At 48.0% G+C, this 12,854-nt stretch overlaps 1 protein-coding gene across 4 annotated transcripts in view; it reads right to left on the bottom strand.

Moving 5' to 3' along the window:
* LOC143964534 (E3 ubiquitin-protein ligase RNF213-like) overlaps nt 1-12,854 on the bottom strand; it is a 582,447-nt gene that overhangs the window by 321,944 nt on the left and 247,649 nt on the right. For all 4 annotated transcript variants that reach the window (XM_077474318.1, XM_077474320.1, XM_077474317.1 and 1 more), the window contains exon 16: nt 11,801-11,923. In XM_077474318.1, coding sequence (XP_077330444.1) covers nt 11,801-11,923 — 123 coding nt within the window. The remainder of the gene's footprint in view (nt 1-11,800; nt 11,924-12,854) is intronic.

Raw genomic sequence — 12,854 nt, 5'->3', positions numbered from 1 at the left:
TCATTCTAGCTAGTGGAAATAAGCGTACAAATGTTAAGGAAATATTTAACAAAATTTAAAGAGAGAATCTGGTTGACTAGCAGTTGAGGGGTAATTTTTACCTCCCACCAACTACTACCAATGTGATGCACCATGTGCCAAATTGAGCTTGGGATCCTTTGCCCAAAGCAACATTACAAGCCAACCCTGCATCTTTTACACTTGAGGCCCAGGTATGCTCTCTCAAGGCTAAGCAAGGAGCGAACACAAGAAGAAACTGCCCCTGTAAAGTGAATACTGATCTCTCGTGCCACCTATGCTGCTCTGATCAAGTAGAACGGCTGGCTAAAGCTTGTACAGAAACCGACACTTTCCAAGAGCATCTACCTACTCTTCCCCCTTCGGCACTCAGTAATTTATTCCACTAACTTTCATGTCACTAGTGTGTTCTGTAGTGACACAGAGGATGACAGGAGGAACCACTTAGCACTGTGGGAACCAGAAGACAGATGCTCTCAAAAGTATTGGTTCATGCAGAAGACTTCAAATGAGACTTTCTCAGGATCAGAGCAGTGTTTATCAGCATGTGAGACAGAAATGGTAAGTAGCCACAGTTGTCTTTAAAGGTAATCCATTTATAAGTATTTTTTTGTGTCAAGATAGGATTGCTTTACAAACAATGGATATAGCTCTCCAGCCATTAAGCAATGGCAATAAACATTCTTTTTTATATACACACATTTACAATGTAATAGTCTGAGCAAATAACTAGTAGTGTTGTGAAAACAGTATAGACATTTGAAAGAATAAGAACTTTTACTCTTTAAATGTTATAAGAGAGCAGCTTTACCCATCAGGAATAGCTGTGTGATGTTATATATCTATATTCTCTTCCTTTCAGAACAGAGATGTAAGCCCAGTGTGATTCTGTAAAGCCCCATAGAGACTAACCTATCTCTCACTTGAGCTCAGGACTGATAACTGGCACTCTAAAGTTCTTAGTTTTATTTTATGTAATATGGACAGCTCTTTTGCAACATGATAGTATTTTTAGGGTCCGTTCACACAGGGGCAACACGACTTGTAGGCGACTTGAGTGAGGCAACTTGGACACGACCTGAGTTTAGATCACAGCGCGACTTGGGACAACTTCAACACGACTTGTGATGACTTCAACCTGACTTGGGACGACTTACAAGTCGCCCCAGGCCAGGCGACTTTTGCCGTGGCCAAGCAGAGAATGAGCTCTGAAGGGGGAACTCCATGCCAAATTTCTGAAAAAAATTTGGCGTGGGTTCCCCCTCCGAGAGCATACCAGGCCCTTAGGGGACGAGCGGGCACCCCCCCCCTCCTGGGCCGTACCAGGCCGCGTGCCCTCAACATGGGGGGATGCCTTGGGGGAGGGGGGGTGTGCGGCCCCCCCACCCCAAAGCACCTTGTCCCCATGTCGATGAGGACAAGGGCCTCTTCCCGACAACCCTGGCCGTTGGTTGTCGGGGTCTGCGGGGGGCTTATCGGAATCCGGGAGCCCCCTTTAATAAGGGGGCCCCCGGATACCGGCCCCCAACCCTATGTGAATGAGTATGGGGTACAATGTACCCCTACCCATTCACCTGTGAAAAAAAGTACAAAAAAAACACAACACAGGGAAAAAATATTTTATTGCACAGCTCCGGGGGTCTTCCGTCTTCGGGGGTCTTCTCGCCGGACTCCTCCGCTATCTTCTTGTAGCTCTTTTGCTAGCGGAGGAGTCCGGCTTTCTTCCTCGCCGCCGGCCTCTTCTCCCGACTTCGGGGGTCTTGTCCCGCTCTTCGGTTCTTCTGCCGGGCCACCGTGCCTTCTTATAGGTCCTTCTGTCGCCGCCGTCGCCGCCGCCGCCTTCCGTTCTTCTCCTTCTTCTTCTCCTGGAGATGTTGACTCGACGAGCTCTCCGGCCGCAATGCCAGGGATGCGCTGCGCTGCCACTTATATAGGGACAATGGGGCGGTGTCACATGGGTTGATGTCACATGGGTTGGTCACATGGGTTGATGTCACATGGTGACCCCGCCCCCTTACCATGTGACATCAACCCATGTGACCAACCCATGTGACATCAACCCATGTGACACCGCCCCATTGTCCCTATATAAGTGGCAGGGCAGCGCGTCCCTGGCATTGCGGCCGGAGAGCTCGTCGAGTCAACATCTCCAGGAGAAGAAGAAGGAGAAGAACGGAAGGCGGCGGCGGCGACAGAAGACCGGGCCACCGTCTGTAAAAGAGCTATAAGAAGGCGCGGTGGCCCGGCAGAAGAACCGAAGAGGGGGACAAGACCCCCGAAGTCGGGAGAAGAGGCCGGCGGCGAGGAAGAAAGCCGGACTCCTCCGCTAGCAAAAGAGCTACAAGAAGATAGCGGAGCAGTCCGGCGAGAAGACCCCCGAAGACGGAAGATCCCCGGAGCTGTGCAATAAAATATTTTTTCCCTGTGTTGTGTTTTTTTTGTACTTTTTTTCACAGGTGAATGGGTAGGGGTACATTGTACCCCATACTCATTCACATAGGGTGGGGGGCCGGTATCCGGGGGCCCCCTTATTAAAGGGGGCTCCCGGATTCCGATAAGCCCCCCGCCCGCAGACCCCGACAACCAACGGCCAGGGTTGTCGGGAAGAGGCCCTTGTCCTCATCGACATGGGGACAAGGTGCTTTGGCGTGGGGGGGGCCGCACGCCCCCCCCCTCCCCCAAGGCACCCCCCATGTTGAGGGCACGCGGCCTGGTACGGCTCAGGAGGGGGGGGCGCCCGCTCGTCCCCACCCCCTTTCCTGGCTGGCCGGGTAGCGTGCTCGGATAAGGGTCTGGTGTGGATCTGGGGGGACCCCCACGCCGTTTTTTCAGCGTAGAGGGTTCCCCTTGGAATCCATACCAGACCTAAGGGCCTGGTATGCTCTCGGAGGGGGAACCCACGCCAAATTTTTTTCAGAAATTTGGCGTGGAGTTCCCCCTTCAGAGCTAATAATTCTGTCAAAGTCGCCTCCGTATAGACAGAAATCCGACTTTGAGGCGACCTCCATTGAAATCAATGGGTACCGGTCGCCTACAAGTCGGATTCAAGTAGTACAGGAACTTCTTTTGAAGTCGGAGCGACTTCAGTAGCGTGCATTAAGACAGCTCTCATTCACTTACATTGGTTTTTAAATGTTGTCCGACCTGAGGCGACTTGGGGCCACTTGAAGTCGGATCCCAAGTTGCCCCTGTGTGAACGGACTCTTAGTGTGTTAGCAAGCAGGAGCAGTTTGTGAGTCCAATACTTCTGCTCTGACAGTGAGAGCAAATAAAAAATGCCAAGTGACCAACGAAAGGCAAAGTTTAACAATTAAACCAATGTCAGAGTGTAGATTCAGATAATTGCTGTCAATCGCAATTTGATGCCTGAATGACTCACCACTAAGGTGTGTGGGTCCACACCTTCGGGTAAGCATACCCATTACCTTTTTTATACTCAGTGTGCTGTGGTACCTATATGAAGAAACCTTAAGTGGTATTGATCTGGTGGTGTGCTCATTGTCTTCACCTCTTAAGCACTGGACGTGTGGCATCGCTTCTAGTCCCGGCTACTTTCCATTGTGAAGTGACTATTTATGATTATAGAGACTATTGTTTTCTATGTGGCTTTGACCTGGTTCCAAGCCATTATTCATTCATTCAAGATCCAATTTTTTTGATTTTTATGTCATGTTTTACAAGAATTTTTGCACTTGTTTATCTATATCGATTGCACTTGTTTATTATCTGGCTTAGTTTATGCTATGCCACTCATTTGTTTTTTTTCTTGAAACACATTTTATTAACATGCATTATAACAAATACACAGTGTAGATCACTTGTTGGAGTGCAGGATTACAGATCATTTTGCGATAATGTAACAAATACTTTGCATTCACAGTGGGCGTCAAAACCCAAACAGTCAAGTAGAGTGGTCACGAAAAGATACATTAAAAATGCACAACAAATATATGATAAGGAAGGTTATAAGTCAAAAGACACTTAAGGACGAGGGACAGAGCCTTCCTGAGTTTGTGGGTCGATCCCGGGTAGGGATCGTCGTACTGTGTGATAGAAAATTTTCGGTGGGGGGGACATAATAAGAAAAGGAGAAGAAGAGAAAGAGGTAGGAAATGTGAAGCAGGGAGGAATGGGGATGGGGAAGGATAGTGGAGAGGGGGGGAGAGGGCTGGCCGGTCCGCCCGGGCACGGGGGTCCGTAAAGAACAAAGGTTCGGGTAACGTTGAACATGCTACATCAGCAGTCCAATGTATCTAAATCAACATTAATAGGCAAGAAGTGATCGGCCCATGGTTGCCAGATTTTATTATGTCTGGGGAGGCGGTCAAGGAATTTGGCCTCAGTCCTGCTATGAATCATAGCCTGTGTTACCCTATTCTTAAAAGCGGGCAGGGGTAGAGTTGTGGTCTTCCAGGAGTGTGCTATGGTTTGTTTCGCTGCAGTGGTGAGCTGGAGAAAGAGCTTCAGTTGATTACGAGTGCAACATTCAGGAGATTTGTTAAGTATAGCGAAGACAGGGTCTGGTTGTAAAGTGAATTTGAATAAAGTGGATGCCATTTGAAACACCGCAACCCAGAATTGCTGGGCTATCGGGCACGTCCACCAGATGTGCAGGTGGGTGCCAACAGTGTTGCAGCCCCTAAAACATAACGCCGAGTATCCTGGAACGTATTTGGCGATTCTAGCTGGAACTAGGTACCAACACATTAATACCGTATATACTCGAGTATAGGCCGACCCGAATATAAGCCGAGGCCCCCAATTTACCCCCAAAAAAACTGGCAAACTTATTGACTCGTGTATAAGCCGAGGGTGAGACATGCCTGTCCATCCCTGTGTGTGTGTCCGTCCATCCCTGTGTGTCCGTCCATCCCTGTGTGTCCGTCCATCCCTGTGTGTCCGTCCATCCATCCCTGTGTGTGTGTGTGTCCATCCATCCATCCATCCCTGTGTGTGTGTGTCCAGCCTACCTTTGTCCCGAGCCTCCGTCCCGTGCCTTGCCTCCTTGCCTCCGTCCCGTGCCGTGCCTTGCCTTGCATCCGTCCCGTGTCGTGCCTTGCCTTGCCCCCGTCCCGTCCCGTCCCGTGCCGTGCCGTGCCTTGCCTTGCCTTGCCTTGCCTCCGTCCCGTGCCCTCTTCGTCGGCGGCCATTGTAAAATTCAAAAGCTGCGCCGCCGCCTTCGCCTGTGATAGGCGGAACACTGAATTTCCCAGCAGCCTGTGTTCCGCCTATCACAGACGTCGTATCATCCTCGTCCGTAGTACGAGGATGATACAATGTCCGTGATAGGCGGAACACAGGCTGCTGGGAAATTCAGTGTTCCGCCTATCACAGGCGAAGGCGGAGCCGGAGGCGCGGCTTTTGAATAGAATGGCCGCTGTCTGTCTGCTCGACACGCTGATCGAGCGGGCAGACAGCGATGACTCGAGTATAAGCCGAGGGGGGCACTTTCAGCCTCAAAAAAGAGGCTGAAAATCTCGGCTTATACTCGAGTATATACGGTACTTTAAAATTGGCCTCAGAGGCAACATTTTGAGATGCGTTTTTGGTATTAGTCCAAATCTCGCCCCAGGTGTTAACGTCTAGGTCTCTAGAAAGATCAGTCAACCATCTCGTTGCATATGGTGGGAGGGAAGGGGGGGGGGGGGAGTGAGGTGGGCATATAGTTGTGATATGATGCCTGGGGCATGTGGGTCTGAGTCGTATATTTTTTCATAGAATGACATGTGGTGTTGAGTTGGACTGGGCTTAGGAAGGGATTGTAAGAAATGTAGAATCTGAAGGTAACGGAAGTATTCCGTACGAGGAAGGTGATATTGTTCATGGAGTTCCTGGAATGTTTTTGGCAAACCACCCTTCAGGAGGTCTGAGACTCTAGTTATGCCTGCTCCGGACCAGGTTGTAAAAAGGCCTGGTTCAGTGAAAGCCGGAGGGAAGAGCGGGTTACCAAAAATAGATAACAATGGAGTGTGTGTAGATATGAGTGCGGAAGATTTGCGAGTTGCGTCCCAGATTTTCAAAGAATGCACAGTTACTGGGTTAGTAAGGGAGCCTCTCTTGGAATGGGGTAACCAGAGTAGGTTAGAAATGGCAATGGGGTGGACATCTACAGCTTCAAGGCTAACCCACAGGGGAACTTCTGATTTAGCGTGGTAAAGAGCTAGTTGAGCCACCTGAGCTGCTCGATAGTATTGTAAGAAATTGGGCACCCCTAGGCCGCCCTGTGTCCCGTGACAGAAGAGGACGGATCTGGCGATTCTCGGTCTAGTTGGTTCCCAAATATATTTAAGAGTCTTATTTTGTATAACACGATGGGTATATGGGGGAACCGTGATGAGGAGAACTCTATAGAGGTAGAGTAATTTAGGTAGAAGAGACATTTTGACCGCTGTAATTCTACCCAGCCACGAGACACAAAGCGGCTGCCAAGAAGCCAAGATACTCGCAAATTAAGGGAAGGTAATTTGAACGATAGAGGGAGGACGGGTCGTTCGTCAATTGAATGCCTAGGTAGGGAGTAGAGGATGAGGACCATAAAAAAGGGAAATTACTTTGTAGCCGTTTAAGGTCATCTGTCGGCAGGGACACATTGAGAGCTCTGGATTTAGTTTGGTTAACTTCTAGGCCTGATATTGTAGCGAAACTATCTAAAAGTTTACAAAGATTAGGTAAAGTAGTGTGGGGGGCTGTGATGAAAAGCAGGGCGTCGTCGGCAAACAAGCATAACTTATGAGATGTCGAGGCTAGCTCGAGACCGCGTATATCGGGGTGCGCCCTAATCAGAGCCGCCAGGGGTTCTATCGCCAACGCGAATAGGATGGGGGAGAGGGGGCATCCCTGCCTTGTCCCCCTTTGAATAGGAAAGGGCGATGAGCGTGAGCCAGCATATCTAACGTAAGCTTGGGGATGGGCATACAAAGCGTCTATCCAACGTAGGAAGTGTGGGCCGAAACCCCAACGTTGTAAAATGTAGTGAAGGTATTGCCAGGATACTGTGTCGAATGCTTTTCGTATATCGAGCGAGAGCAAATGCATAGGGATGTTTCTTGATTTTGCTATATGCTGGAGGAGAATCACACGACGGATATTGTCACTAGCCTGTCTCTGAGGGATGAATCCCACTTGGTCTTTATGTATCAACCTACCTATAAGCGGGTTCAAGCGTAGAGCCAAGACCTTGGCAAGGATCTTGACGTCCACGTTGAGCAAAGAAATGGGCCTAAAATTGGACCATATTGAATGGTCAGAATTGGGTTTGGGGATCATGGTAATAATAGCTGTCAATGTGTCCCTGCCTAGAGACTGACCCTGGAGGATAGAATTAAAAGAGTTTGTTAGGATTGGGGCTAGTGTATCAGAGAATTTTTTGTAATAGGCTGCAGGGAGGCCGTCAGGTCCGGGACGCTTATGAGGTTTGAGGGTTTTGATGGCCGTCAGTACTTCAGTCAAAGTAATGGGGGCTTCAATAGTGTCAAGATTTGTAGGAGATAGTTGGGGTAGTTGTAGAGGATGGAGCAGGGCATCAGCTTGAGAGGTAGAGAAGGGGGTTTTGGCTGCGTATAGCTTAGATAATTGAGTGCTGAACTCAGTGAGAATTTTAGCGGGGTTACTAGTGGGTCCTTTTTGTGATATTCGAAGTCTGATGGGCTTGTAAGATTTCTCGGGATTCCTTAAGCGCATCGCCAAAAAAGTATCGGGCTTGTTGGCTTTGATGTAGGCAGTGTGGGAAGATCTACAGATTTGTTTGTCAGCCTCTTCAGTCAAAAGTAGGTCCAACTCTAATTTTGTTTTCTCAAACGCCAACCTATTAGAAACCGTGGGGTCAGACTGGAAAGAGAGATAGTGTTGGTGGAGGGTAGCCTCTAGTTGGCAGGATCTCTCTTGCCTGATCTTCTGGAGGTGTGAGGCGACAGAGATACACGTGCCCCTGATAACCGGTTTATGAGCCTCCCAGAGGAGAGTGGGGGAGATACCTGGGGTGGTGTTATGGGTGAGATATTCCGTGAGGGCTACCTGGATATCCAAGCAATATGATTGATTGGAAAGGAGAGTTTCGTTCATGCTCCATTCTCTACTAACGGGTGGAGGGATAATGGAGGAAACAGTCGTGATTGTAGCGCAGTGGTCTGACCAAGTGATGGGATATATGCGTGAGTGAAGGAGAGTGGGAGCAGATGCTATGGGTATAAAAATATGGTCTATTCTAGAGAAAGATTTATGGGGGTTGGAGTAGAAGGTATAGTTTTTCTTAAGGGGATTACATTCTCTCCAGGTGTCTACCAATGCCGCCTTTTGGAATTGTTTGCAGAGTTTCATAGAGGGGGCGAGTTGTTCTGGGGAGTAGGGTGACCTATCTAAGTGTGGGTAAAGGACTAGGTTGGAATCACCGCACATGAATAGGGTACCGACTTGGTGTGTTCGGATGATCTGAAGAAGGTGGGAGAAAAACGGGTTGGGATTCGTGTTAGGAGCATAGTAGGAGACTATTGTGACAGCCGTGTCCTGGAGTAGACCTGTGAGTATAAGGTACCGACCCTCAGGGTCTTTAATTTCAGTTCTGGGGGTGAATAGAAGGGTATGGTGAAAGGCAAGAAGGACCCCTCTGTGTTTTGTGTCTGCAGAGGCCGTAAAGACTTGGGGATATTTGGAGTGGAAGAATTTGGGGGTAGCGTGCGTGGAGAAATGGGTTTCCTGAAGAGCCACTATACCGGCTTTCAAAGTAAGAAACGTGCGAAATGCCTTGACCGGTTTTGCGGTGAGTTGAGTCCTTTAACATTCAAGGACAGAATATTTAGGGGGGCCATGGTGTGAGAGAGTGAGTATACTCAGGGGACCAATTAGGGCCCGAGCGGGCCGACCAGCCAAGGAGAAAGAGAGGGAAGGGAGGGGCAGGGTAAAAGGAAAGAAAATGTAAGAGGAGGGGAAGTTTATGTGGGGGGGAGGGGAGGAGAGGTGTGAGGCGGTGTGAGCAAAAGCGCACCGCCCAACAAGTAGGTGTTGCAGTCCGCCCGACCAGAAGCCAGACAGGCGGAGTGTGCATCAACAAATGGAGGGAGCAGTGACGGCTCACCGCCGCGTGCCTGTAAAAGTAACATTGAACAATGTAACGAAGAAATTAAAACTTAACAACAACAAACTCTACCAGATAAATGTGGCATTATAAGTGCAAATAAAGGGGGTGTCAAGGGGTTTCGGTCACAGTAGAAAAATTTACTGTGAGGAAACAATATGGGGGATAAAAATAGATCAAAAAGTATATAAAAAAAAAAGGGGGGGGGAGGGGGTATATGATTTCCTTTACGATATAGCTTTAGAAAAGCTGTCATAAGAGTCGTATGATTGGTAGAGATGTCCATGCTAGAACAAAAAAAAACATGAGATAAACAGAGTTCTGTGAGAAGATCAGGATTTGCAAATCCCAAGAACTGGCGGCTCAAAAAACGCCAGAGCAAAAAGTAGAACAAAAAAGCTGTTAAAGGCGTTCGTCAGCGGGGAATAAAAACCTTCGGGCTAGGGAAGCCTACGCTGGAGGAGCGTTTAGGGGTGTCCCGCTTGACAGAAGAGGAGCTTGGAGTAGCTTGACGATTCCGCCTTGGTGTAGCTGCGTAAGAATAGGGAGCAGGACGAGCTGGAGTGCGGGAAGAGATGTATCTTGAGGTTCAGGTGCGACAAGGTGGAGAGTCTCCAATAGATTCTGTAGGGCCTCGGATGAGGAACAGGTATGTTGTTGACCTTGGAAGGAGAAGTGGATCGCAAAAGGGAAGCGCCAAGCATATTTTATCTGGTGTTGCATCAATATTTGGAGCTGCGGTTTCATGGCACGTCTCTTCGCAATCGTCGAGGGTGCAAGATCGGTGAAGAGCTGATATGCGTGGCCTTGGAACAGTAGGTCTTGCTTGTTTCGTGCGGCCGAGATCAATTGCTCCTTCGTTCGGAAATAGTGAAGTTTCACGATTATATCTCGTGGGGGACCTTCGGGTTGACGACGCGTTAATGCTCTATGGATCCGATCCAATTCAAGACGTTCGATCGGAATCGACGGGGACAGTTCCTGGAAAAGAGCCATAGTGAAAGACTGCAAATCGTCCACCGTCTCGGGGATGCCACGAAGGCGAAGGTTTGATCTTCGCGAGCGATTTTCTGCATCCTCCAAATGGGATAGGAGGACCGCGTTGTCATCTCGGAGGCTTGCTTGATCACGGACCAGTTCTTGTATTGTGAGCTCCGTGTCGTCTGCTCTTGTTTCGAGGTCGGCAGTGCGCTGGCCTAGGTCACGGATCTCGTGGGTGAGTCTGTCTGTTATTTGGTCAGATGTGGCTTTGAGGGCCTTGTGTAGCATGGTCTCCATGTGCTTCAGGAAGTCAGCCTGAGACATACCTGTCTGTGAGGTAGGTTGCGGTATGTTTGTGCACTCTGTTGAGATGTCCTCCTCATCGCTGCTCTCATGATGTTGCGGGTTGGTGGTGAGCTGAGCCGCCGCTGAGGCCTTCGCCGCCATTTTGGAGGAAGCACGCGCCAGTGCTTCTTTGATCGGTTTCGGCTTATTTTTGCCCCGGTGGCCGGTCAAAACCATTCCGGGAGAAGCGCAGGGCGATCCGCTACGGGGGTCCTCAACGGTAGAGGTGATGGCCGCCTGGGAATGCAAAATTATAGCTCGGGATCGCGGCGGTGAGAGCGGAGCTCTAACGGGATGCGTCCGTCATGGTGAGCTTCGCGCATGCGCCCTTTTGTTTTTTTTCACAGTATCACTTTTCATCACAAGGTGTTTTTTCACTTTAGCACTGCATTTTTTTGTTTATTAATTGTAAATGTTTATTGGTTACTTTACAATAATAACCTGTACAGTGTCCCATTAAAACAGTTGCTGCATATCTAAAAGTGGTTCTAAAGTCTAATGCCGCGTACACACGTTTGCAATTCTCGTCGGAAAAAGCTCTAATGGTTTTCCCGACAGAATTCGGCTCAAGCTGTCTTGCCTACACACGGTCACACCAAATTCCGATCGTTTATAACGCGGTGATGTACAACACGTACGACGGGACTAGAAAAAGGCATTTTAACAGCCAGTAGCCAATAGCTTCTGTCTCGTAGTTGAATCTGAGCCTGCGTGATTTTTGGCCTGTCGGAATTGCATACAAACGATTGGAATTTAAGATAGAATATTTTTCTGTCGGTAAAATTGAGAACATGCTATCAATTTTTGGCTGGCGGAAATTCGAACAGCTAAATTCCGATGGAGCATACACACGGTCGCATTTTCCAATGAACAGCTGTCATCGGTCTTTTTCTGGCTGGCGTGGCATAAGAATTGTATACCTTAATGTATCTCTTACATTAAGTTAAAAACTCCCCACTAACTGTTCTCCCTACACCCTCCCCCCAAAAACGTATCTGAACTCTTCAGTGATCCAGTGCTGTGCTTGACTGCAGGTCTTCTCTCTTTACTTCCTGGTCTCACAAGAGACTCAGGCGTCAGCGGAAGCTATTGGCTGCTGCTGTCAGCCAAATCCTGTGAGGAGGGAGCAGGGCGGCGGCGCACACAGCCCAGCTAGGGAGTGCACCCACACATATGCACATATGCCCCCCCATAGCACATGGCTTGCTATGGTGCCACATTTAGGAAAGTAGGAATTGAGAGAGCCAGCAGGGGACACCAGAAGAAGAGGCAAGGGGCTGCTCTCAGCAACACTGATGCACAGAGAGCAGGTAAGCTACAACCACTTTAAATATCCAACCCCACATAATCTTTCTGTGATTTACTTTGTGACTTGATCTACTTTACCTGGCAAGCCAAATGCACTGCTTCAATTGCACAGTCTTCAAAGCATTTATTAATGGATGGGTGAAGATGTTTAAACGTATTCTGTTCTTTACAATACAAAGAAATTTGATTGATTGCTTCTTCCTATGACAGAACAATAGAAACAGTGTATCTCATTTCTATGGCATCTTCAAATAATAATAAAAAAAAAACAAAAAACTATAATATACATACTGCAAAAGCAAAACAAGGAAAGAAATTATTTTCTCAGACCTTGTGACATTTCTCTTCCATGTGGTGCCATTGCTGAAACATGAAATGGAAAGGGGTTTTCTTTGTTAAGTAACGCCCTTTTATAATCAACTATCTGCTTGACACCTGCTTAATGAATAATTTCACTCATCTGTAGTTAAACTCTTGTTATTTCTGATTTTGTTGTCTAAAATTTAGCTTTGCTTCTAATATTCATTGGAGTGTATTCATTTTTGCATTTTTTTGGTCTTGAACTAATTTTTTAGGAAAAATACTTTGTGCAAATTAACAAATCTTGGTTGCAATGGGCCGCATTTGTGGGAGTATTTTGTAGTAAAGAGACCCATAGATAATGTTGATTCTGAAAGGAAAGTAAAGGTTATCTGACTAATCTGTTGGGGGTGGCGGGGAGCTTTCCCCACTGGCAGAATACAAGGATCACTGCCAGCAGCAAAAAAAATCATCAAGCTGAAGTCTATCCATCGATCGGTTTTAGCACACTGAACTGGACAGATGTTGATCGGTCTATGGCAGGCTTAACACATAGCTAAGCTAGAGAAGATTTATATGGAGTAAAGCAACATGTGCAAAACAGTATTTGCATTTGCATTTGTATACCTGATTACCTCATTGATGTATTTAGAAGCTTGTTGTCCTTCATGTCAATGCTCACTCTATAATGGGGCTCAGCAAACTGTAGATCGTGGCCAGGTGACTGGTAGATCACAATCTGGGCTTGCTTACCCACCATTCCAGAACATCAGAGTGTAATGCAGAGGGACTACTTGTAAAGTTGGAGCTGTAGTAGGAAGCAAGAGCCGCA

The sequence above is a fragment of the Lithobates pipiens genome, unplaced genomic scaffold (genome assembly GCF_037356315.1).
Source record: "Lithobates pipiens isolate NorthernLeopardFrog02 unplaced genomic scaffold, aLitPip1_a1.2 Scaffold_8, whole genome shotgun sequence".
In the NCBI taxonomy this organism is placed as follows: domain Eukaryota; kingdom Metazoa; phylum Chordata; class Amphibia; order Anura; family Ranidae; genus Lithobates; species Lithobates pipiens.
Note: the sequence above shows the minus strand (reverse complement) of the source record. Positions and strands in the feature narration are given on the sequence as shown.